We start from the raw sequence: 27,142 nt of genomic DNA, 5'->3' as shown, positions 1-27,142 counted from the left end.
GGTGCCGGTTCCGCCGCCCTGAGTCCCGCCTCGCTCCATCCCGCGGCCGGGGAGGGGGGTCCCGGCTCTGCCTGGCCAGGGCGAGCCGAGCCGGGCCGTGCCGAGCCGTGCCGGGCCGGTGAGTGCTGGGGAAGGGGCTCGGCTGATGGTGGGGGACCGCTGTGGGGAACAGCCCCAAGTGGCGCAGCCCGCAGCGGGGCCGGAGCGGCGGCGGCGGGGCCCGCTCGGGGTGTGGGGGGGGGACACGGTGGCCGCCCCGGGGCTCCGTGGGGGGAAAGGAGCAAAGTTGTGAATGCTGCCGATGTGGGCTGGGTCTGTTCGGTGTGAAATTGTGTGAATTGTGTTTTGTTTTTTTTTATTTCCTGAGGCTGAGAGGTGCCGCCCGCCGGTGCGCCGTCATGGGGAACCAGCTGGCTGGCATCGCCCCGTCGCAGATCCTGTCGGTGGACAGCTATTTCTCCGACATCCACGACTTCGAGTACGACAAGAGCCTGGGCAGCACCCGCTTCTTCAAGGTTGCCCGAGCCAAGCACCGGGAGGGCCTGGTGGTCGTGAAGGTGTTTGCCATCCAGGATCCCACTTTACCCCTGACCAGCTACAAGCAAGAGCTGGAGGAGCTGAAGATAAGGTTGCACTCGGCGCAGAACTGCCTCCCCTTTCAGAAAGCGACTTTGTCCGAAAAAGCTGCCATGCTTTTCAGGCAGTACGTACGGGACAACCTTTACGATCGGATTAGCACCAGGCCATTCCTCAATAACATCGAAAAAAGGTGGATCGCTTTCCAGATCCTTACCGCGGTGGACCAAGCCCACAAATCCGGAGTCCGCCACGGGGACATTAAAACTGAGAACATCATGGTGACCAGCTGGAACTGGGTTCTTCTCACCGACTTTGCCAGTTTTAAGCCAACCTATCTTCCCGAAGACAATCCCGCTGACTTCAATTATTTCTTTGACACGTCGCGGAGGAGAACGTGCTACATCGCTCCCGAGCGCTTCGTCGATGGAAGTATGTTTGCTACGGAGCTGGAGAACATTCGGGATCCTTCGACCCCTTTGGTGGACTTGGCAAATAGCAATCAGCGAACGAGAGGGGAGTTAAAACGGGCAATGGATATCTTTTCTGCAGGTATTTGATCCGGAGAGATCAGTGTGTTCTCCATGGCCGTGTGTCAGGGGTGCACAAAAAGTTTTGTGTGTTTTTTCTTTTATTTTTTTGGTTGTTTTTAACCAACTTTTTTTTTTTTATTATTTTTTTTTTTTTCTACGGTGGGCTTAAGAGAACAGCATGTGGGAAAAACTTGCTTCCTTTAAGCATTAAGACTGAATGCCAAACCTTTCATTCACAGAAAAAGTATAGACACAATAGAGTAAGCAATAAAACTTAAGCACATCATGCTGAGGTGGCTGAGGTCCCAGGGATGCATACTGTATGTCTCATGGGACCCAAGAGGAGGAACCAGTCAGTGGCACACCTAAGATCCGCCTGCCTGGGGACTGTCCCAGTTTTCAGTGCAATTTGGCGATGTTGGTTTTCAAAGCCCCTTCTTGTTTAATTTTTTCCCACAAGTAGGAAGCTGGATAACTCAGTAAGCTCCTCTCATGGTGCTTCTCACAAATATTTGATAGAGCCCCATTGTAGGAGCTTGTCCTGAGTCTCGGGCTTGTCTTGAGTAACTTGAAAGCCATAAGTTTGGCCTATTTAAAATAATAATAATAATAATTAAAATCTGGTTGTAAAGGTAATGGTTACTGCACTTTCACCAGCTGCTCTTACGGCCAAACTTCCATGCTGCTCCACTGATACAGCAGGATGCTGACCATTGGGAGTAAACTGCAGGAATGGGACACAAGCCTTTGAAGAAGACATGTATCATATACACAACAGGGGGGATGAGTTTGGCAATCTTGACATTTCTCACTGAGCTTTTGAGCTTGTTTGAGTGAATGTATGCTGTCTCCCAGCATCACTGCAGAAGTAGAGGTTATTCCTTTGCCTTCTGTAAAAGGGCCACTTAGTTTTGACCTCCTGCCTGGTCCACACTTGATTTACTGGCAGACTTCTTCCATGTGACAGTGATGTGCGTTCCTTTTCTGGTGTTGTATTTTCCAACTGGCAGGTGGTTGAAATCAGTGCCTCATGTTTCCTAATTGCAAACTCCTCTGCTGTTGGCAGGTTTGAAATAGAATACCTGGGAGATGTTTCAGGGATCAAGTGCAAAAGCCAGGTTTTGGAGGTGGAAATGCTGACCTATTTCCATGAGCTAATTTGTCAGTTCCTTTGCCTTATTTTTAACTGAGTTAAGATTCACGTAGGTTCTGTGCTTATCCACATATAGGAAACAAAGTCAAAATGTCTGCTTATAATCCTCTGATATCTTTGACTATTTTTTTCCAGGCTGTGTAATAGCAGAGCTCTTCACAGAAGGTGTACCCATGTTTGATTTATCTCAACTTTTGGCTTACAGAAATGGCCACTTCTCCCCTGATCAAGTTCTAAACAAAATCGAAGACCGCAGTATCAGAGAACTGGTAAGGATGGACTACAGCAGTAGAATCATTTGTGTAATCTGTGTGTAGTTTTTCACCTACATTGGTGACAAATTGCTTGTTGATTTTTCTTTTTTGTTTTTTTTCATTACAAATGTCTAAATCTTTAATCTTTCTCTCCCACTTCCTCCTGCTTCTGCCTTTCTCAAGGTCACTCAGATGGTCCATCGTGAGCCAGATAAACGTTTAGCAGCTGAAGATTATTTGAAACAGCAACGTAACAATGCATTTCCTGAAATATTTTACACTTTCCTTCAGCCTTACATGGCCCAGTTTGCCAAGGAAACGTTTGTATCGGCAGATGAGCGTATATTGGTCATACGTAAAGATCTGGACAACATCATTCACAATCTCTGTGGGCATGACCGCACAGAGAAAGCCGAGGGAGAGACAAAAGAGAATGGGCTGGTTATTCTAGTGTCTGTGATAACTTCCTGTTTACAGACTCTCAAATATTGTGATTCAAAACTGGCTGCTTTGGAACTGATCCTTCATTTAGCACCAAGATTAAGTGTAGAGATTCTTCTGGATCGTATTACTCCTTATCTGTTACATTTCAGCAACGACTCTGTGCCCAGGGTGAGGGCAGAATCTGTGAGGACACTAACTAAAGTTCTTGCTCTCGTCAAAGAAGTGCCACGCAATGATATTAACATTTATCCAGAATACATCCTGCCGGGCATTGCACACTTGGCCCAAGATGAAGCCACTATCGTCAGACTTGCGTATGCTGGTAAGAGGAAATCCAGTCAAAACTCCAAATCTTTTTTTTTTTTTTTCTTTTCTGTATTTCCTTAACTGTCTCGGCTACTCAAAATGGTCCTGCAGCTTGCTGTTTCTGTTTCAGTAATTCTCTCCAGAAGTCTCAGAAATTCCTGCAGGTAAAGATACCAATATTCACCTGAGCTAACTGATTCAGGGGGTGGCAGCAACTTAATAATTTCTGTGAGTTGGCTTGTATTATCAAATGAGTTTCTAGTGTAGGTCTGTGCCCAAAGTAAATAATTACATGTAAAATAATTGGCAAAACTCATTTGCTCTTTGCTAGATTATTTTTTTGTTATATGTATAACTTAACATTCATTCTCCTCTGTGGTTCTGCATGTGAAAAGAACTTGCAGAATGTGTATATTCATTTTGGGTTAGGGCCTGAATGTAACACATAGCAAGTCTGCTCACAGCTAAGGGAAGGAGTCAGCGTTTAGATCCTCATGCTCAGGGAAGCAGCTCTGCATCTCTTCCCTAAATAAAAAATCATGTAACAAGTAAAACCACTTGTCCAAGCAGCCATGTGTATCTAAGTATGTGAACAGGGCTTTCTGAGCTTACCCACCCTTTGCAGCTTTTATAAATTTATTTTAATTGATGTTTCATTAGCTCAAACTCTTTGCTTGAAGCAGCCCAACTGGAACGAATAAATATGAAACTCGATTTAAAGCATCAGTTTGTTATTATGCTTCAGACTCATTTTCCCACAGAGTGAAATTTGATATTTGGAGCTGAAATCATATTATTTGCTATGTAATAGATGGACTTTGACTTTAGCAGATGTATTCTTCATATTTTATTTAGATATCTGAATTCTGGTGGTTCAGGAAAAGTTTTGTAATGATACCTTCATTTTCTATTTACCAATTACCCTTATTTGCTATGACTAGCATTTTTTACTTTTTACTTTTTTTTACTTTTTTTAAAAAAGTTTTTACTTTTTTAATTTACAAATCCATCATTCAGTTGAAGGTGATGGCTGGCTGTTTTTTTTTTTTTGTTTTTGTTTTTAACTAAATAAACTGATAAAGCTCGTTATTGAAGGCAATGTATAGTAGTGAATAGAACCAGATGATTTTGTTCACGTTGGTCTTCCGCATTTAGGGCTTTATAAGAGAAACATTTTTCTCAAGCCTCACTTTTATTTGTAGACTAGGAAAAAAAAAACAACAACAACACAACAAAACCAAATCTTGTAAAATTCCAGTCTATTCATAATAAAATTCCAATTTAACTAATATAAAGCTGAGCTTGTTAAATAAAGTGAAATGGACAAAACCAAAATGCTATCTCTTTTCCTATAATTGCAAACAGGCTATAGATCTCACTACTCAATAGATTCCAATTGCATCTGCTTAAACAGTTTCTCTTTTTATGTTAAGTGGATTGCCTTTATTTTCAATGCAGCTAGAATATTTTCTGAAATTTGACAGTTATTTGAATTGTAGATGGTTATCTGGCTAAATTGCCCTCAATTCAAGTAGCTTTTCTTTTAAGAATGCAATTACCTTTCAATAAGTAAATAACAAAATATGTTTTTAAAGGCAGCTTAATGCTTGAGCTACCTTGTGTTACCATCGGCCACTGTTTGGAAGTGGTCAGACTGGTGACTTACCGGATTTGACCTGGGCTGTGTACAGTCTCCATTGGCATGCTGGTGTTGTCTTGGATGAGACTCAGAATGACTGCTTTAGTGGGACTAAAGCCTTGATGGGATTATTCCTGTGCCAGCAGCAGCCTGACCCATATAGCTTGGGTTGCTTCTGCAGCTTCCAAACACAGCAGAATAGTGCCAAATCCCATGGATAAATATGGGTACGAATGTCCTAACATTGGAATCCAGCCCTCGAGGGTAGCCCTGTTGTTATTCCCTAGGGTACATGTCCTGGCGTGCTGGTTTCTTGTTTGTTTGGGTTGTTGATTTGGGTTAATTGGCCTTTAAGTTCTATCAAGTAACTGAGTCATTAGCCTGAGATTAGGTAGTGGTTAGGGCTAGTTATAGAAGACTAAAATTAGTTGTTGTTACATTTGATATCCTTGCAATTTTTCCACTTGCTTCCATGACATTACTGTGTGACGTACTCAGTAGCTTCTCTGTGGTCAGGGACACGAGTCCCTGAAGTGGGTTAACAGAACATGTTGTGTAATTTCAGTGCTGTTTGCCTGTTGTGACTGGTGTTCTGAGTGGTTTTAATCTCTTGTAAGGGATCATCAGAAGGGTGTAAATTGGCAAAACAGAACGATTCTTAACCAAAATGTTTTCCTCTGCAGAAAACATAGCGTTGTTGGCAGAAACAGCTCTGAGATTTCTGGAGTTGGTCCAGCTGAAAAATCTGAATATGGAAAATGAACCAAATGGTGAAGAAATGGATGAAACATCTCAGCCTAGTGATAACTATGACACAGGTATTGTCACGCCTGCTTACCTTGCCTGCTTATAACAGCAAATCGTAGGCCAGAGCTCCTGCTTAGTATTGATTTCACTCAACGCTTGAAGCTTTGCTTTCCTATTAAATGAGAAGAGTGCTTTGCTTCGAGCAGTATCAAAGTGTATCTGATACAGCTTCATGCAGAAACTGACACCTCTGTCCTGAACACTGTGAAAGACAAAAATAAATAAACTAGCACACTTTTCTTCTCCAGAAATTCTCAAGGTATTTGGCTCTGACGCTGACTGACTGGCTGTGTATCCTGCTTCACTCATGGTCCCATAAATAAGTTAGCTGCGTAAAAGTGGCTGTGTTCCAAATACCACTTCCTTTGAAGCGCCAGGCAGGGTTAGCTTTGAAAAATCTGACAAGTTCTAGCGTAATCATAGTACTGTATTGTTCAGTCATTCTTTCCCTTCTATTCATACACCTGGCAATTTTTGTCTGTCTTTTGTCAGAAGATGCTGAAAATGTGGATGTCGTTGGACAGTAACATGGCAATCTGTGGTATAGCACAGAAAATGAATTAAAATTCTAAGGATGGCTTTTTTTTTTTATTTCTCTTGGAAAGGAGGGTTAAGAAATAAGTGGCCTTTGTGTCAGCTTCAATGTCTTTTAGTGATACATAGTTTTCTTGAATAATGCTGGGCAACTTTTCTAAATTGGGAAGAGCTTTTTGGTTAAAAAAATGTCATTTTAATCCACTTAGTCCAGAATAGATCTGTGACTAATTGTAATGATAAATGTCTCGTGCGTACTCCATTTGTCAGGGAAAAATATGTGCTTCAATTATCTTTTAAATAGTTGCAGAACAATGCCTTTAAAAAAAAAAAAAAAAAGGGGCTCCTTTCAGTTCTTCACATAAGCCATTGGGTGTTGAGAATTGCTTAAGCGTGAAAGAAAGGTAGGTCCATCTCACAGGCTACGTTTCTAAGAGATACTGTCCTCTATTCCTCAAAATAGCTTGGAGATAAAAGAAGTAATGCAAGGAAGAAAATGTTGATTAGTTCTATTCTTTTCATGCTTGCAGAAACTGAGCCTGAGAAATCTGAACCCAGAAGGCAACTTTTCTATGTGACTGACAGTGTTGTAGAAAGCAAATTAACTGGTCTTGTGACTGCCTGTGGGCAAATGGTAATTACTCCTGCAAAGCTGGGATAGCAATATCAGAAAATTTTGCGCTATTTGCTTGAGAACCTCTCTTGTATGGTTTTCAGTATTAGCTTATGCGTTAACAGTATTATTACTTCCACTTAATGGAGGTGGTTCATTTTTCAGTTGCATCATGGAATAGAAGCCAGGGGTGAGGTCACTTTCAAAGTGTTTTGTCAGTGTTGTTAGGGTGACTGCTAGTATTGAATGAAATTGGAAGTACTTTTTGGAGTATTGTTTATTTCTCTCTGACCTTAATGAAGCTAATCTACACACCTAAGTAAAAATATAGCCTTGATCCGTTGTCAGTTCACACATTTGGAAACTCACAGTCAAATAAACATGTAAAGCCAGAATTGTCTTGAAGTACTTTGTTTACTGTTGTAACAGTGCTGCTTGTTCTAATGATTCTTCACATCTGCATTTCACCTATATGTGAGATGAGTTGGTTCATCCGAGTTGAAGTTATGACAAATTTAGGATTACATATATCTGGGAAGAATATCTCACATTTCTATGGTCTTTGACTTTAGCACCACCCTTTTGCTTAATCTGAAGTATTTTGTATGCCAGTCCTTGGAACTGTTGGGATCCCGTGGCATTGTCCATCTCAGCAAGTTCTTCAGGGTGTTTTTCAGGATGGTGTATCAGTGTAACTCCTTTAGCAACAGGCAGTATATGTGCACATGCTGTTTCTCACCAATCCAAACGTTCGCTCTTGCAGAGTTGCAAGCGTTGCATGAAATGGTCCAGCAGAAAGTTGTGACTTTGCTGAGTGACCCAGAGAATATTGTGAAACAAACACTAATGGAAAATGGAATAACACGTCTCTGTGTCTTTTTTGGACGTCAAAAAGCCAATGATGTTCTTCTGTCTCATATGATCACTTTCTTAAATGATAAGAATGACTGGCATCTTCGAGGAGCTTTCTTCGACAGCATTGTAGGTAAGTGTGTTTTCAGCCAGCATAGAGAGGTAAAATGTAAATTTTATTTCTGCATATCTTGGAAACTGTTAAGTCATTTCTTATTAAAGATGTGTATAATTCTTAGGAAAGGACCTGCTGCATTATTGTGTGTAAATGTTTCTTGATGGAGTGCACAAGAGACAATGTAAATACAAATATACTTTTTTTTGGTCCAAATATTTCATACAAATGAGACTGACACATTTAAGGCTAGGTTAGATTAACATTAAAAATGAACTTTTTTTTTTTTTTTTAATCCTTTCTAAAGCCACTAATTGAAAAATTTAAATTACAACAAATAAATGCTAAGATTTCTGAAAGCCTTCTAGTGGATGCATTTCTTTACATGTGTGCACGGTCCCATTAACCTCAATAGACCTGTTCATGTGATGAGAACTATGAACTGTTACAGGTTAAAGTTATAATTTGAAAACCTTTGCTCTTTGAAACATCAACGAAAGATTTGAATTGATTCATACAACTTAACAATTTTAAAAACCCCACCAGTGACTTGATGGCTTTTGTATCAGCTGTCTAGTGTATCTAATATTCCACTTATGTTGGAAATTATTCCATGTAACTATTGCTCAGGGTTTTCAGGCCAGGAAAATTTTCCCATAGCAGACTACAGTATTTGAGTTAAAAAAAAAAAATGGTAGTGCTGGTGCATGGCAAGAAAAAGGAGCACAGCCAAACTTCCAGCAGGGCCATTATGATATGCACATGTTCCATTACAAACAGAAGCTACAGAACGCTGCACTGGCAAACCCTGCCAAGATGTGATGATATAGCTTGTCAGAATTAGTTTAGAGGGACCAATGGGGTAGCCAAAGCACAGGTCACAGTGCCCTGGTTTCTTGCAAAAGGCATGTAGAGAGATGCAGTACAACTGAGTGTAAAAACCAAGACACGCAGCCTGCATTTTTAACCCCTCTTATTCCCAGTATCTCTTCAAAATCTCCACAGACGTGTTCTAAATTTGTATTTTTGTCTTATGCTGTGTTACCCAAAGTTTGTGCACTTTTAAAAATGTGAACTAACTCATGTTTAATTATGTGCAGCCAGTGCACATAAGAGTTTAGAAGCCCTTTTTTTTTTAACTTGGGGTTAGTAGAAGATGTAGATTTAGTAATGTTAAATCATTTAACTTCCCATGTTCTATTGTGTTATTGCAAGGTGGTGCTGGTCAATCTAAAAGATTGAAATAAGATTAGAAATAAGTATGCGTCCTTCCTAGTCTTTAACAATTTTTTTTTTTTTAAATCTCTGATTATAATCCGTGTCCCTGGTCTTCTAAGAAATTTTAATGCACATCCTGCGTTTTGCACATTCACGGTTTTGTAGGACTGAGGCCTAGATGTTTGTTTTCTGCATTGCTGTCTCAATATATGCACATATTTCTTGTTTAGATAACTTACTGGAAAATGTCCTTGCCTTCCAGAGGATCGAGATTTTAAACTTTGGTGAGGAAAGGCAAGGAAGTGCTACTTTGGATTTTTATGTGTTTTCTTTTTGTTTTGTTAATGTTTCAGGTGTTGCTGCTTACGTTGGCTGGCAAAGCTCGTCCATACTGAAACCTCTGCTTCAGCAAGGTCTCAGTGATGCTGAAGAATTTGTCATTTACAAGGCCCTCAATGCTCTTACTTGTATGTGCCAGTTAGGCCTCTTGCAAAAGCCCCATATTTATGAATTTGCTTGTGATATTGGTAAGTTGGAATACTGGAGATTACCTTGTTTTGCTATTAAGGAAAACTTAGTACTGCATAAAGCTTCACAGCCAGCTTAGCTGTCCAATATGCAAACCTGTTGTACTGTTTTAGAGTCTACTTGACTTGAAATTAAGTTAATAAATTGTTGCTTATTGGACTCTGTTAGTGCTCAGAACTCTTTAAAAAATAAAAAAAATCACTTTGGTGGAACAAATTGAAAACATCTTCTCTGACTTTATATAGGATGGCAAAAAAAACCCACAATACTCAAACCTTAAGTCTGAAAACTTTCTGCTTTAAGATCTTTTCTTCATGTCAACCTCAGATCCCTAGTTGCTTTCTGAAAGTTGGTCAGGCACATATCTTGCAAACTGTCTTACCCATTGGCCTTTGATGAACAGGGGAATCCAGTCGTTCAGACAATACATGATCCCTTCTCATCCTGTTTTGAACACCATAAAATTACATCTCACTCATTTACAGTTTATTATAGAACTTTAAAAAATGAGTTGGCCTCTACTTCCTCATCAGGCTTTTCAGCTTAATTTAAGCATTCACCAGCTATTTGTAGAAAAGAAAAGACCAACTCATCTTTGAAACTGTCTGCTTCTTCCTGTTATGACTTTTCAAAAGCATTCAGAATTAGAGGCAGATGATCTGTGGTTATATCTCATGACTGGATACTGTCCCTTGATTATAACTTCTTAAAACCCACGTAATTGAGACAGACTTTTTAGTCTAACAAGGGAACTGAGAAGTAATCTTATGATATAAACAGTGACTGCGCAAGGAAAAAAGTGGAAGAAGGAAGGAATAAAGTATTTAATTAAAAATGAAAAAAAAAAAAATCACTGTTATTTCAGTGCTCTGTAACTGCCCAGATTAGGGTGTGCATTTATTTTTGGCTTAGTCTCCTTTCCAAATCTAGAGTTGACAATTAGGAAGTGAAATGAATAAACAGGAAAATCAAGCTTTTTGGCAACAGCAAGGAAGCTGAGCGCCACAGGCCCAGTAAACTCTCTGAAATAGTCTTCTCAATTCAGCTGTCAACCTTGGTGCTCTGAAGGAGGAAGGGTTGAATTTGGGGGGTGATTCTAGGGAAGGAAATCATATCACAGACTGCCATATACATGATGATCCTCTCTCTTTAATTTGAATGATGTATTCTAACAGCTTAATTTTCTTTCAGCACCTTTCCTGTGCCATCCTAATCTGTGGATACGTTACGGTGCAGTGGGCTTTATCACTGTGGTAGCTCAGTATCTAAATATTGCTGATGTCTACTGCAAGCTAATGCCATACCTCAATCCTTTTATCACACAACCAATAATACAGGTAATATTTCAACTATTAATGTGAATATACCCCAAGCAGTCATAATTCTTAGGTCTGTCATTCTCATGGTTCTGGTTACTAGATTTATTTTTTTTTTCTAATAAGTGTAGAGGTGATACAGTTTTTTGATCTCAGCAAACATTGACTGAATGGCCGTTGCCATGCATGTTTGAAAGGCTTGTCTTAAATTTGTTATTTGCAGTCACACTGCTGCGATGTTGCACTACTCTGTAGTAAAAGGCATGGAAAGTTGGCTATGACCCAAGTGTTTCTATGCTCTGTGCTTTCATCTACAAGAGTAGTTTGCCCCGCTGGCTGAAAACATGAACAGTCTGCTAGTGTTGCTAGCCTGTGGTTTTCGCAGTGCTACTTGTGTGCTTTGCCCAAGACTAAGAGCAGAGTGCTCAGCATGAGTAAGTTAAGCCATTTCCTAACACAGTATGTCTTGGAATGACCTGCATGATGCTGGTAACATGAATTACCTTGACATCTTTGTGTACAGCTTTAGGACCTGTAGATTTCCTCTCAGGTCTTTAAATAGATAAGAAACAGTCACAGTACTTGCATTGAAGAGTGCATCATGTGTTTAACCTTTTTTTTTTTTTTTTTTTTTTCCGGAAATCATGCAGCTGGCACTTTAATTAAAATAATATTTTTCTCTGTTTACCTCTTCTTGACTGGCTTTTGCTGTGTTTTAGGCATTGGTTGATAAATATCTGTCTTGCTCATTTCTGGCTTCATTTTTAGTGTACGAATCTTTTCTTTGCTATGCAGTACTAAATATAGTAAGCAAGCAGGGAGTTGGGTTGTAATGAAGAAATCCTCACTCTGGACTAATGTTGAATTTATATTTCGTGTAGACAGCCTTTTATGAGGAGTAAGTCCCAGACATTGAATCACCACCTGCCAGAATCGAAAGTTGTTCTCTCTTTTAATAGTAACGAGCAGTCTTTATAAGGACTTCCACAGTTAATGATTCTAAATTATGCCCCAACCCATTGGTTTCTTGTGACTGTTTACTAAACTCGCAATATGCTTTTGATTATTACGTAATTACATTCTTGTGCATCCTTATACCATTGCATACACTGAAGGAAAAAGACAGTAATTGGACTGATCCAGGAGCTCTTCTATTTAATACTTTTAGAGGGTAAATGTAAGACAAAGAGTGACACAGTTTGAAATAGTGTTGCACTACTAGTGGAATTCTTAATTCCACTTAGCAATGCCAAACTAAAATTCTGAGACTGCTGGGAGAACAGGGAAAGAGAATTGAGAAAATCTGATATATCTGGAATGAACAACACAGGGAGAGATTTTATTTTCAAGAAAGGAGAGAAGTTGAATTTAGATTATTGTCATAATCATGTGCAATAATTTCAATATGCTATGTGATCATTGTGTTGTTGTTATTGTAAGCTTAAAAGTATCTCTTCAGGACAGAGTTTAAAAGTAGCTTTTAGAGCAAGCCTTCATAGGAAGATATTTTTATTAATATTTGTACTTGTCCAGTTACCGATTTGTGAGCTAGGAAAAAAAAAAAAAACACAAACTACTGTAGACATGAAACTACAGCACTTACTGTTAGATTTCTCCATATCTATATGGATATCCTCCATGTTGACTGGTTTCTCTTTTTGAATTGCAGATAGATAAAGAAATAGTTCTGCTAAGTGTACTTAAAGAGCCTGTCAGCCGTTCCATATTCGATTATGTCTTAAGATCGAAGGATATCACAAGCCTCTTTCGACACCTTCTGATGCGTCAGAAGAAGAGGAATGGTGCTCTCCCTGACTGTCCACCCCCCGAGGACCCTGCCATTGCACAGCTGCTGAAGAAGCTACTTTCACAAGTGATTGTTTTTCATTTGTAATCTGAGAGTCTTGGGCTCTGTATGTCTCTACAGTAACCCTGCAGTTGCTCTTAGAGGCTTCTGGTCTGAGGTTCTGATCCTTCAAACTGTTGACTTCACTGATTTCAGTATATGCTTGCAGGACAAACAGTTCAGAAGTCATGGAAGAGTCTTACAAGATCTACCTGAAATAGGGCGGCCTTATGTCTGGATTTCCCAAATATATCCTCTTTTTATAGACTTCAGTTGTATGTCTCAATTTCTGATGTACACGATATGTCAGTGTTACAGAATACGGGCTGTGTAGAGTGCTGTAGAGGAGAGCATGCATTTGTTGAAAAGACAGACATGCAAATAACAGTGCCAAGGCCAAAGGGAACTGAAAAGTTTTGAGGTTTACATGTGAAGAGGGGAACGCTAAGAATCACCCACACGAAGTAGTGAGAAGTGGTAAGAGGAAGGACTGCAGCTAAGTGTGTGTGGTTGGGTTTTGTTTGTTTTTCCTATGTTCTGTGGGCTGTAAGAATAGCTGAGGTGGCAATTAAGCAGATTGCACCAGACAGTGATCCAATATTAAATGCAATTCTGCTTTTTCACCATTCCTAGGCATTTACCTGAAGAAGAAAGATGTACTACAGCAACTTACCCAAAGCTCATATCATATGAATGATAGACTGGTGTCTCGAGTTCTGGGGATGTGCTGCTCTATCCCTTTGCATCTGAGACAGTCATTAGTCTTGCTGCTGCTTGCATCTTCATGCCTTGATTCATGTTCTTGCTCAAAAAAGAAATAACATCTTTTCTCTCATTCTGCAGGGGATGACTGAGGAGGAAGAAGACAAACTGTTAGCACTGAAAGATTTTATGTTAAAATCAAATAAAGCTAAAGCCAACATAGTGGATCAGAGCCACCTACACGACAGCAGTCAGAAAGGAGTGATCGACTTGTCAGCTCTGGGAATAACTGGCAGACAAGTGGATCTTGTTAAAACAAAACAGGAGCCTGATGACAAACGCGGTTGGTATATTTTGTGGTCTATATAGATAAAGTATTGTTTTGCCTTCAGAGAACAAAGTCTTTAGTTTACTCAGCAATTCATCCTACATAACTTTCACCATCCTCACAGTTTGCAATAAGGAAATCTAGCGCAGTTTCTCTGTAGTTTGCTGCTATTTGAAATGTGAGGGGCTGGAATGCTCTCTGCAACAGTGAAAGATAAGAATATTTCGCTTTTAAGAGTACTTAAATAACATTACATTTGCAGTAGCAATATGCACAGGTTGTATGTGCTGATTGCAACAAACAGGACTAGAGACCCGTGGTAAGTAAGTGTAAATTGTGAAGGATACATTTCTACTATCTTTGTTTCCTCTTAAGAAGTGATGAGATCTTTAAAGTTGAAAATCCAGGATGCTTTCTTGAGGTGGTATGGGGAAGACTGAAGCATAGGTGTGAAACAGGCTAGCACTGAGGAGTGTTGTCATTCATCCAAGTACATACTTTTTTTGCTTTAGAGTTCATCTGCCTCTCCACCCTCATTTTACTTTGTTTCCTACTTTCCTTTATGCTTAAAAAATAACAACAAAAATAAACACACAGAAAAACACCTCTCATATTCCCTGGCTCACCTTTTAAATCCACTTTCTGCTAACCTTTTTCCAGTTGTCTGTATCCTCATAAGTTTTTCTTCTAGGTGATGTTTGATCTTCCTCTTAGCTCTTTCAACTTGTAGGTCCCTTCTCTGTATGCCACTGTTAAGTTCTGTGGTTTAGGTGTAAAATACAGAAGTATATGCAAACCATGTAACTATTGCCATCTTATTTCCATAACTGAGATACTCTCTGCAAATGTTTTGCATCTAATTTTAAAGGAAAGTACAAAAGTACCGGATTTTTCATTTTTGTACATCCTCTGGAGTGAGGAGTGGGCAGGATTTAAAAGTTAGTAGGTGGAGTATGTGCTTCGTGTGATTTCTTTTATGCAAAACTCTTGTCTGCAAAGTCTTTGTGCCTTCAACTTTCCTTCACTGATTTCATCCAAATCTAATTTGTCACATGTTTTGATTTCACTTTCTGTATTTTACAATTTTAAGTGACTCCAAAAGAATGATGAAAATACATTTCCTGTTTACAGGTAACATTCTTGAATCTACAGATGATGTGATTTTGATAGAAAACTGATTGTATTTGATTTATGTACTGTTCTATTACAAACTTATCCCAGACTTATGCCAATAAAGGAGTAACACTTGCAAGGAAGAATTTTTCACGTGGAGTCTAATTTTGCAGCTTTATAAATAGAAAATTTCACGATACTGGAATGAGTCAATTAGGTTTAATAAGGTGTAAACAGAGCACTTGCCACGTGCTCTGTTTGCTTCATAAAGCCCTGTCAGCCAACTTAAACCACCTAGCAGTGGTTTTTCTCCATTAACTATATAGATAATAAATTGGCATGCAGACATTAGTCTCATGTGTAGTCTGAAAGCAATGACCAGCCTAAATGAACGTTGTCATCATTGCATTTATTCTCTCTCTCCCCTCCCTCATGCCCCAACTGCTTATAGCTAGAAAACATGTAAAGCAAGATTCAAATGTAAATGAAGAATGGAAAAGCATGTTTGGGTCCCTGGAACCATCTAACATCTCCCAGCCGATACCCAAAGGACACGGGCAAACGACTGATCCTGAGTCTATCCAAGCTGGGAAACCACTTCGTTCAGAGTCCTCAGCTGGCATTTGTGCTGCTTTGTCATCCTCTCCACAGGTACTGCTGAAAAACATCATCTTTGCATCTTTCATCTTAAACTGAGATGATTCAGTTGTTTTAACGTGGAGTGGGACTATGGGAAGTAGTTTTGTTTTGTTTAGAACTTTAAACTGTTGCTGTTCTCTGGTGTTTTTCTCCAGCAGAGTAGCACTTTAAACTTCTTATTTTTAAAATATGAATTAAAAGAGGAGGGAAATAAGTTTAGTCACTTAAACAAAAAAGCTTTGCTAACAAACGTATGCTTTGCATGAAGGCATGGAGCTTTGCGTAACAGCCAATTGTTAGATAAACTGTTCTGCCAGGAAAGACTTCTCCTCAAGTTGTATGCTTGGATACATGTTGTGAGGAAGAGATGAGATACCATGACTTTAAATTGGAAAATAGGAACTAGTGTATCAAATCATAGCTGCCTGTAGACATCCTGTACCTGTAATACTTGGTACTGGCTACAGAAGGATGGGCAGGGAGCTTTGCAAGCTGGGGAAGCATCTCTTGACACTGAGCTCTGCTTTCTATTCAGTTTCTAGTTGGAAATTAACTTCTGCTAGCTTTAAATGAGTGTCCGCTCTGAACTGAGGTGGAAACACTTCGCGCTTTTATTTTTCAAGCCAAATATAAGCAATTAATCATGTGGGAGCTAATCTATAATTCTGTCAGTCTTAAGAACGATAACTGTTCCTGTAGTCATCACATGGAGGTGTGTACAGCACAGCACATTAGTTCCCACAAGTAGAACACAGAACAGACTAGGCAAATGGGGTAGGGTAACTGAATGGTTACATTTTTCTGTAATTTTCACTCTTTAATTGTTTTCAAAAGCGATGTTTTTGATTGAATTTGTATCATGATGGATATGAAATATGAAATTGTCAATAATGTTGTTGCTATTGTGTATTTGCATTAAAAGCATTCACTTCTGCAAACATGTACCATTGTAGAATGTAGGGCATATATTTTTAAGTGCTTATCTGTTGCAGACATCCGATGGAACAGTCGTTCAACCCAGGAAACCGACGATACAGGTACCAAGCAGTTCAGTGTCCCCATCTGCATACCAGCTACGCATCACCACTTGCAAAACCGAACTTCAGCAGCTGATCCAGCAAAAGCGAGAACAGTGTAATGCAGAAAGAATTGCCAAGCAGATGATGGAGAATGCTGAGTGGGAGAGCAAGCCTCCACCTCCAGGTAAATCACAGATCACCGAGGTTTTAGGAAAAAACAAACAAACAAACAAAAAAAAAGACAAAAAAGAAGAGTTAAAGCCTATTAATCTCAAGGAAAAACACAAAACATTAAGAAAACAGGAAATTTTAGGCAATATGCCTGCTATGCAGAACATCTATTTATCTGTGACCTGTGAAAGAGGATCTAGACCCTAGATCTTTACTTTTCCTGTAATGGACCCAAACCACTGGTGTAAAGCCCAGGGTGTGCTACCTCTTCCAGAGGTAGCAGGATGAAGCAGGATGTTTGCAACAGGGTACATGGCAGATAACTTGCCATCCTTTAACAGCCTGTAGCTTGGTTTCAGCAAGGAGAGAAATGCTGTTGGAAGGTGAGAACTGTGAGTATTTTTACTCAGGGAGTGACTCCAGATTTTCAGCCATCCTGTGTGAAAGTTTTAAACTCTCAGCCAGGTTTTCTTAACCAGTGGCACACATACTGGGGTGAGCTGTTTGAGCTGCCCTTGTTTACAAAGGAGCCTGTCACTTCCCACGGTTGTAATGGTGATATAGGTGCCTAGCCATAAACAGATGTGTTCCCACACTACACTTGCTTTCAGAGAGGAAGGAAAGCCATTTTTACCTCTTTTTTCTTTTTCTTTACCAGAAAGGAGCAACGCCCAGGTTTTGCTGAACAGGGTTTTGGCGGCAACTGTGGAGGAAATGCGCACAGTTTTAAATTTGCCACCTTCTTATGACCCCAACTTAAATTTTGATGCTCAAAATTAGGTTTGGAATTTACCCAGATTAGCCCTCAAAATTTTCTGCTGATATTGTCCACTCCATGTGCTTGTTACTGGGTATCCCTTATGGAGATTCCAGGCTAAGGGGAATTCATGTGCTTAAATTCCAGATGTTAGCAGAGTCTGTACTAGCTAGGCATGCAGCGATCAACACTACGATGCTAAAGTCTGTTGGTAAATCTAGCATTAAGGTACATAGCTAGGTGTATACAGCTTCCACATCAATTTAAGGGAAGTTGATGAAAATTACAAGGAAACTGATCAAGCCAGATAGCGTTTTAACTTAGCTAACCTTGATCAAGCTTGGCTACATTATGTGTTTGTCTTTTGAAGGGAGTTTTAGGACTTATGAAATAGTGTGTCCTAATACAAGCAGCTGATTTGCTCAGCCACAGAAGGGATTGAGTGCCAGAATCATAAAATCATCAAATGGTTTGTGCTGGAAGGGACCTAGAAGATCACCTCATTCCAACTCCACTGCCATGGGCAGGGTTGCCACCCACTAAATCGGGTTGCCCAAAGCCCCATCCAACCTGGCCTTGAACACATCCAAGGGTGGGGCATCCACAGCTTCTCTGGGCAACCTCTTCCAGTGCCTGCCACACTCATAGTGAAGAATTTCCTCCTAATATCTGATCTAGATCTCCCCTCTTTTAGTTTAAAACCATTCTCCTTGTCCTATCGTTATCTGACTGAGCAAAAATGTTGCTCTCCATCTTTTTATAAGTCCCCTTTAAGTAGCGAAGGGCTACGATGAGGTCTCACCGGAGCCTTCTCTTTTTCAGCCTGAACATCCCCAGCTCTCTCAGCCCTTCTTCACAGCAGAGGTGCTCCAGCCCTCTGATCATCTTTGTTGGCCTCCCCTGGACCCTCTCTAACACTCCCACATCCTTCTTGTGCTGGTGGCCCCAGATCTGGACGCCGCACTCCAGGTGGGGCCTCACAAGGGCAGAGCAGAGGGGCACAATCCCCTCCCTCACCCTGCTGCCCACCCCGCTGCTGATGCAGCCCAGGATGCAGTTGGCCTTCAGGGCTGCAAGCACGCTCTGCTGGCTCATGTCGAGCTTCTCATCCACCAGAACCCCCAGGTCCTTCTCTACTTCCTAATGTTTAATCTAACCTAAATCTTTAGTTTAGTCTAAAGCCACTACCCTTGCCCTATCCCTACACTCCCTGACAAAGAATCCCTCCCCAGCTTTCCTGTAGGCCCCCTTTAAGGTCTCCCCAGAGCCTTCTCTTCTCCAGGCTGAACAACCCCAACTCCCTCAGCCTGTCCTCACAGGAGAGGTGCTCCAGCTCTGATCATCCTCATGGCCTACCTCTGTACTTGCTCTAACAGGTCTATGTCTGTTAATAATTTTTATATTTGAAGTTTCTGTGTTACTCTGAAATTTGCTGTAGTCTCTACTTCATTAATCTTCACCTGTTGTTAATCCTTCACTGAAGCAGACGCCTGTTAGCAGTGAAGCTCGATATGTCTGCTTTGCTTATGTCGGAGGAGGAAACATCACACAAATCTTGACAATTGCCTGGCAAGAGTTACTGCATGGCTGCTCAAGTCCTCAATTTCTTTTTGAAGGACTTGAATAAAGTTTCCTTGGGATTTAGTAGAGCTGTAACTTTGTTTTATTAGGTACATAAAGCTGATGTGTAGCATGTGCTGCAATGCTGAGCCTGTCACTTCAAGCACTACATAAGCCTGCTCAGATGTGTTGCTCGCTATGTGCATTTGGGGCATTTAAGGGATTTCATTTCAGAGCACAGAAGTATGCATAGGCTGATTACAGGTGATCTGTGCACTAGTTTCTCTATAAAAGAAAACATTTACTCAGTTCTGCCCATAGACTTTAGTTCAGAATTGAATGAGCTTTTGCCTTGAACTTTTAAAATGCATTACCTGTGTGTTTTCAGTGCCTTCTGTGCTTTGGAACTGTAATGACTGTCATCCAGCAGAAGACATACTGGGATAGATCAGGGGAATTTTCTTGTTCCTATTAGGTTACAAAATTAACCCCAAACTTTCTGTTTTTGTGTTTTCCCTGTAGGATGGCGTCCCAAAGGGTTGTTGGTAGCTCACCTCCATGAACACAAGTCTGCAGTGAACCGCATTCGGGTCTCTGATGAACATTCCATTTTTGCTACTTGTTCAAATGATGGCACAGTGAAAATCTGGAACAGCCAAAAAATGGAAGGAAAAACCACTACAACCAGGTAGTTTTAAAACTCATAAGACTATGGGGGCTACTCTTTAGAGTTAAAAATTGACTAGAGCTCGGAGGAAATACAAATCACTTGTGGCTATGTTGGAGATTCTATTATTGAAATATACTGGTGTTTTTCTTGGCATGCAAGCCTAAAATAATAGTTTGCATTTGCAAACCTTTTTCTTTCATTAATTAATTGAAACAGCAGAGGGAGTGCTTCACAGTTGTAATTACAGGCTCTTCATTTCTAAGCATAAACAAAAATATTTTGGTGCTGCTGTTTAAAGCCATCTGAGTTTGTTTGGCTTTTTTGTTTGTTTGTTTGTTTTGTATTGTTTTTTTTTGTTTTCAACAAAGTAGCTTTATTCTAAGTTGTCTCATCCAGATACGTGATGCGGGAAAGCTGTATTGTTGATTGAAACACAGATAGGAGGATATGAGGCTGACAGGCTCTGCCAGAAGTATCTTTGGAAGAAGAGGATATGCCTGAAAATACTTTTGAAAAAGAGGCAGTAGACTGCAGTATCAGTTACGTAACAGTAACTACAGTATGCTACTTTGATAGAGATCTAGGTTAGACTGTTATTTTTTAGTAGACAAATGTGTGCTGCTGCAGTTGGAGACTGTCATAGCCTAAAGGGTCAAAGATGGACAGTTAAGCTTGCAGAAGCAACTCTGGCTTTGTTGCTCTCTAGTTTTGCAACACTTAGTAAACATTCTCAGAGCTCTCTCAGGAGCCAGTGGTTTTAAATAGGTATTTGTGGTAATGTAAATAAAAATTAATTCTCTTAAAATACATTTCCTCTCTTTCTCCCCCTCCTCTTTTACTGTTCAGATCAATTCTGACATACTCTCGAATTGGAGGACATGTCAAGACGCTTACATTCTGCCAAGGCTCGCATTATTTGGCTATAGCTTCAGATAATGGGGCCATCCAGCTTCTTGGTATTGAGGCTTCAAAGCTCCCTAAATCTCCTAAAATTCATCCAATACAAAGCAGGTATGTACTTACAGCATTTAAATCTCACCATGCAGCTCAAGCTGTTAGTGTATTCCTGACTTAACGCGTCTTTGCTCCGTGCTTCTTGCTGGCTGATCGATCCCAGGCTGTACTGGAAGGCTATAAGCAGTGATCTTATCCTGCTTCGTAAAGACAGGTTGAAAAGCAACAGTGGAGGGATGAGGATTTATAGCTCTAGGCTATTGGTATCTCCTGTGTCACCGGTCTCATTATGAGCTTCAACCAGTCACTCAGTCTGAATATTTCTCAGTTCTTTTATTTATGCACTGGGATTGGTATTTTCTTACCTCCACTGTTACAATGTTAACATTTATAAAGTAAGTTTGGAGATTCTTTTTAGAGGTCATTATTCAAAATGAGCAATAAATGCGTTGGCCTCAGGCCTGCAGTGTTTTGTCCCAGGCTTTTAAGGTGAGTAAGGTCGCAAACATACATGTATGAGAGATAAGATACTATTTAGCAGAATGTTTGGGGATGATTTAGACCTTTCTTACCTGTCTCCATGTAAGTGATTTTGAATAGCTGGTACTGATTCAACAGCTTAATCTTCCTGCAACAAGAGAGGAACACATCCAGGCTCCATCAAATTTAGCATTTGTCTCAAAGACTGTTTTTTGTCCAAAGTAAGGTTTTTGTTTCAAATGTCCTCTCTTACTGGGATTAAGTTCGTAAATGAAGTAAGCAAAATCTAATGGAGATGTAAACTACAGACCAGAGACATGTTTCCCTTTTGGTGTATGCTGTGTTTGTGTCTGAAGAAGTTTCCATTTGCACACACAGTGAGTGGCTGAGTACAATTCTGGCAGTATGACAGTGGAGAGGAAAAAAATAGAAAAGGTATGTGTTCCTGCCTGTAGACTCTGGGTAGATTCATATCTGATAAGCATGGAACGTGAATCTGAGAGAAATATCTGAAACAAAGAGAGCCAGAGCACTGCAAAGAACATGCAAAGAGCTCTTGACAGTATTTTACTAGCCTGCAAAAGGCCTGCAGGTTCTTCGAGCAGAGAGTTTTCAGAGAGTGTAAGCATCCGTTGCACTAAGAGTGGAAAGTTGATCCCAAGGCAGGTGCCTTGAAGTAATATGAAGAAAATGCTGGTTGGCCTCAGCTATTGAAAGGAGTCTTAAACTTGGGAGTAATATTTTTGGCAGAGGGGTTGGACCCGATGATCTTTCAAGGTCCCTTCCAACCCCTTCAATTCTGTGATTCTGTGATCTGTTTCTAATTTATTTATTTATTTATTTTTTAACCCAGGTCTCTAGATTTGAAGGATGATGGCTGCGTGGTAGACATGCATCACTTCAATTCCGGAGCACAGTCAGTGCTGGCTTATGGCACAGTTAATGGGTCTCTGGTTGGATGGGATTTGCGATCTAGCAGCAACGCTTGGACACTGAAACATGATTTGAAGTTAGGCCTCATAACTTCATTTGCTGTGGACATACACCAATGCTGGCTGTGTATTGGTAAGCCTGTATTTCTTACGAGCTGCTTTTTGTGTCCCCACTTTGGTTTTCTTTTACAATAACTGTAGCTCAAGTTTCTGCTTGATTTGATTGACTAGAATATGTTGTTCTCTAAGAAGGGGAAGGAAATACCTCCTGATCTATTTGTGGGAAGTATTCTGCTCTATAATTATTTGAGGGTGAGGTCCCATCTCTCTAGAAACAGAGCACAACAAAGATGTTAAAACTGTGTAAAAACGCGTGTAATTGTCCCTCTAACTGTAGACAGCTGTCTCTCACCAGGCACAAGCAATGGTACCATGGCGTGCTGGGACATGAGGTTTCAGTTACCAATCTCCAGCCATTCTCATCCTTCCAAGGCCCGAATCAGACGCCTGCTCATGCATCCTGTCTATCAGTCCTGGGTAATTGCAGGTAAAGGATCTTAAACTTACCCTCATAGTTGCCATAGGTTGTTATTAAAGAAGCTTCTGTTTCAAATTCTGCTTCAATCCCTGGGTCTTCTTGTTTGTTTGTTTTCTTCTCTTGTAGTTTTTCTTGTGCTTTGCTTGGGGAAAGGAAAAGGGGAAGTTCATACTTGTATTCTACCACTGTGCCCTTCTTGGCTTTTTAAATTTAAAAAAGAGAGAGGAAAAAAATAATAATTAGTGCTAAGCCATTATGAAAACGACAGCCTTTCCAATTCTCATCTTCTGGAGCATTACAACTCTTGTGAGTGTCCCTCCCTGTGTGCTAACACATCACTCTTTATGGACAAAATGGTATAAAAGACAAAACCCGATCTTGTGCCATACATCGAAGTTGATGGGAATTCTGCCTGAATTCAGTGCCTTTGTACAGCAGAGACTGGAAGGTTGTTCCATGTCCAACTGCCTCTCGAATCTGATCCAGCTGTGTCATGGGTTAGAGCTTTCTAAAAACTTCTGAGAGTCTTCATCTGGTGTATTCACAGCTGCTTCATCCTCACCGCATGTAGCCCCATCATACGCTGTGCGTAAGGAAAGGGCTTTTAAGTGTTTGTGTCAGGAACATTCTGAAGTGGATAAGTAGCTGAAACTAATCCTACAATAACAAAGCTGATGAAGTTGCTACAAAATGAGAGCGATTTGAGTTTCATATCTTACTTAAACTTGCTTCTTAGGTTTGACTACTTTTAGTAATGAACCACCCTGGGACCTAAACAAATTTCTTTAAAAACATGTAAATAAAGGAAGCTACTCTGTGCTTTCTATTTTTATTTTTTTTTCTTCTCTGATCAAGAATAAATTAGTGACAAAATTAATCATTTTGGAATATTATTCCAAATCCTTGCCTGCTAAGGTGATGCCAAGCATGAAAATATTCCCTTTAACAGAATTCTTTGCCCGTCTACACTAAACTTGGGTGTGAAACTTCATTGTAGTTACTGAACTTGATAACTTTGGATTGCTGTCTTATCTGCCCAGGAGTAATCTCCAAAGTCAGCAGTGCTGAACCGATCATCTATCATTCCTAAAGAAGTATGTGAAGTTATCTAGGGAGGAAACAATGAATTTTTAACACCTTTTTAAAGGGTTGGAGATTAAAGTTCTCTTAAGGGAGGCACTGTAGTGCTATCAAGGGATAAAATCGACAAAATGCATGCATGGCTGATAAAGCAAGACTAACAAATGCTGCAGAGAGCAAGTGAAGAGCATCTCTGTGCCATCCTCTCTGTCATGTTAGTAAAGTGAGTAGTGAGAGCCAAGCCACATGTTTTATTTGTATGCATTGGCATTATCTTCCCTGTAGCTGTTCAAGGCAACAATGAAGTCTCCATGTGGGATATGGAAACTGGTGATCGACGCTTCACTTTGTGGGCCAGCAGCGCACCGCCTCTTTCAGAACTGCAGGTCTGGTCTTTTTCTCTTCCCACTTCTGTTCTGTAGCTGGGGCCAGAACAACCTCAAACTCCATGCTGTGCATCAGTACAGTTACCTGTCTCCATGGCCTTGCCAGTTGCACCAGCAACTTGCCCTGGTATTTATTTTGGCACCACAATTGTTTTGCTGTCAAAATTAAATCCCCTTTGTAAAACAGTAGTGTAACTTGAATCTTCATTGGTATCTTCCCCTCTCTGTGAAATGTACTTGTGACGTTCACTTGTTATATCCAGTCACATTCTCACAAAACCAGTGAGCCAGGCAGGCCTGTACAGATTTTTAGCAAAGCCAAAATTTATGGTATGGCATTTTGTACGTACTTTTACTTGTAGTTTCTGGGATAGAGGGTACCTCATTAAGCATCTTTTCTTTTGTATGTTCATTTTGTAATATAATGCCACTGCTACACTTAACTGGCAGTTTAGAGCATGAAGTTCCTCTGCTTCCAGGAGTTAATTGGGGAAGGAGCAGTCTGGGAGATCTTTACGTACACAAAAATAACCCCATGTTCTTCTATAAGCATAGTAAATGCAGATCTGGAATCCACCTAAACTTGAATTTGTATGTACTAGAAGGACTGCAAGTTCAGTTCATTTTGGTCACCCACTTTGCAAAACCAAACAGGAAACTTTGTGATTCAGGCTAGTTTTCTGCTGTTATATTCCTTCCTTAACGACTTCGTCATGTAAAAGTTTGAGCATCCATATGCTTCTCAATACGATTCACCTGCCTGATTTTGTTAGAAATATTCTTTCTTATTTGCCACCATTGGGAATACTTCTTGGTATCTTGGAAATTACATTACAAAGGGTTTAATCCATTGCATTGATCTGTGAACTGTAAAAAACAAAAGGAAGCAATTTACTTTAATATTTTAAGATGTGGCCTGTTTACAAGGTAACTTGGCATTTGTCACAAATATTTGGAAATTGTATGGATGAATATGGTAAGGAATGCATTTACTTTGTGAAACACGGCAACAGCTTTTGATAGTACTTTTTTATATGTTCCTTTTTCCTAATAGCCTTCCCCTCACAGTATCCATGGAATATACTGTAGTCCAGCATCTGGTAATCCCATATTACTGACAGCAGGCTCAGACATGAAAATAAGGTAATGAAACCTACACCATTTTTGTTTGACACTCTCCCTTCTACCCTTGCCAGTGTATTAAGTTCTGCAAAGCATTGCATAAGTAAGCTCCAAGAAGCCAAAACAATAACGCTGAAGATGCATTCACTAGCAAGCATCAGTGAGCAGCAAAAATTGTTCTCAACAACAGCAGTGCAAAACTGTGCTTCCCTGAGATGCAGTGTGTACCATTCTGTAAATTAGTTGATAGGCTGCATGTCAAGAAACAGAAAACTAGCATGTCTAAGCATGATATGAATATTGATTTCTCTACATCTTTGTTCCACCAAGTGTGGAAAGCATGCCGTATTTGGTCTCACTCATTTTCACCATAAGAGTAAGACGGGTTTCAAACAGCCATATCGAGTTGATTAAAAATTTTAACAGCTTTTTTTTCTTCTTTCTGTTTAGGTTTTGGGATCTAGCTTACCCTGAGAGATCATACGTTGTTGCAGGAAGTTCTAATTGCCCATCTGTTTCCTACTACAGGAAGATAATTGAGGGCACAGAGGTGGTTCAGGTATTTTTGCTTTGTTTGATAGATACCAATTCAGCTTGCCTTTGGGTTGGCCCTCTGAGTTACATTAATTTCATGATGCCTTTAACTACAACTCTCTCTTAATTTTTATGGATGGTGTCAGCATTGGATTTTGACATAGTTAGGAAGAAGTTTTTTTAAAAGAAAAAATCCAGTTGTTTCTGAGAAAATTAGGCTTACTAAATAACACATGCAGGAGCCACATCATATGTTTCTTTTCTTATTTTCCTTCTGTTGAACAGGCTTTTATAAAAACTCTTGGAAAGCTCAGATGTATGTGTTGCTGTAACCTTTTTTTTCCCTTGAGGAACATCAAATCTCATTAGTTTGTGTCATTGAAATAAATATGACAAATGACCATGATTTTCCCTAATGAGCTGTTATGTCAGTTCAAATCAAGACTTGGCTTGTGTGTTATGAAAAGAAATGAACCAAGGAATAATCATAAGAGAACCATCAAAAGGTGGAAGGTTTTGGGTTTTTTTTGTTATTTGTTTGAAGAGGGTTTGTTTGGTCTTCATATGCTGACAAACTACTATAAGGGACAATAACTCTTTGCAAATCTCACCTTTCTCTAAATATTTTTTTTTTTTACAGGAAATTCAAAACAAGCAAAAAATGGGGCCCACTGATGAGACCCCTCGGAAGGGTCCAGAGTCTCTACCAGTTGGACATCATGATATTATCACAGATATAGCAACTTTCCAGACCACTCAAGGGTTTATAGTAACTGCATCAAGGGATGGGATTGTTAAAGTGTGGAAATAAAAGTTGTACTAATATATAGTATGTAAATATTTGTAATAAAGAAATAGTGTTATAATGAAGTTTTCAAGGACTACTTCCAGATCATGGAATAGAATGGACTTTAAAAGACTGTAAAGGGGGTGATAAAATCAGTTACCAGTGTCCTACCACCCTGTTAAAAGCACTTCTTAATCACTTTTTTATTAAAGGTGTTTAGTATCTATGGCATTTGCTTGAAAGGCTGAGCAGTTTTTGAAGAAATTGTTTAGCCTAGTTTGTCACCGTTCTTCAAGGATCTTTCAGAAGATGATTGAAAGAAGTCCCACACATCTAAATGCACAAAAAGGAAACAGCTGGCACAATATTTCAACATCTGACTGCTGCTGCATTGAATCTGAGAAATGAAATACCAACCAGTGCACTAATGTCCCTGTATATTCTAATAACTATAATAAAGTCCACTTGAGCTTCCCTGTTTGGTACTCGGTTCTGTTCATATCCGTTGCTCCTCTGCAGTAATTTTGTTATATTGTGGCTACAGTGTAAAAGGAATTTGTGTTACAAGATCCATCTCTACAGTGTTAAAACACTTTACGGTGATCATTAGAAGGTTAAAAACTGGGGCAAGCAATG

General features: G+C 39.9%; 1 protein-coding gene across 1 annotated transcript; it reads left to right on the top strand.

Annotated features, from left to right (window-relative positions):
• Nucleotides 1-18: 18 nt before the first annotated feature.
• On the top strand, nucleotides 19-26,980 carry PIK3R4 (phosphoinositide-3-kinase regulatory subunit 4). The gene is made up of 20 exons (XM_084508459.1): nucleotides 19-118; nucleotides 368-1,128; nucleotides 2,398-2,531; nucleotides 2,700-3,282; nucleotides 5,589-5,723; nucleotides 7,623-7,844; nucleotides 9,398-9,571; nucleotides 10,764-10,909; nucleotides 12,558-12,761; nucleotides 13,578-13,779; nucleotides 15,329-15,528; nucleotides 16,509-16,719; nucleotides 19,546-19,711; nucleotides 20,540-20,704; nucleotides 21,981-22,192; nucleotides 22,475-22,606; nucleotides 23,963-24,063; nucleotides 25,118-25,206; nucleotides 25,636-25,744; nucleotides 26,360-26,980. Exons 2-20 carry the CDS (start codon nucleotides 399-401, stop codon nucleotides 26,528-26,530), a joined length of 4,086 nt encoding a protein of 1,361 aa, XP_084364585.1. The 5' UTR covers nucleotides 19-118; nucleotides 368-398; the 3' UTR covers nucleotides 26,531-26,980.
• Nucleotides 26,981-27,142: the final 162 nt, after the last annotated feature.

The sequence above is a fragment of the Aythya ferina genome (assembly GCF_964211825.1).
Source record: "Aythya ferina genome assembly, chromosome: 2".
NCBI lineage: Eukaryota > Metazoa > Chordata > Aves > Anseriformes > Anatidae > Aythya > Aythya ferina.
This window is presented reverse-complemented; position numbering and strand designations above follow the sequence as displayed.

Excerpts from the sequence above, each read along its gene's own strand:
- PIK3R4 (XM_084508459.1), top strand. The coding sequence starts at position 399 with ATGGGGAACCAGCTGGCTGGCATCGCCCCGTCGCAGATCCTGTCGGTG. Across the intron at positions 1,129-2,397 it reads AATGGATATCTTTTCTGCAG|GCTGTGTAATAGCAGAGCTC; the intron begins GTATTTGATCCG and ends ATTTTTTTCCAG. Across the intron at positions 22,193-22,474 it reads CCAATGCTGGCTGTGTATTG|GCACAAGCAATGGTACCATG; the intron begins GTAAGCCTGTAT and ends GTCTCTCACCAG.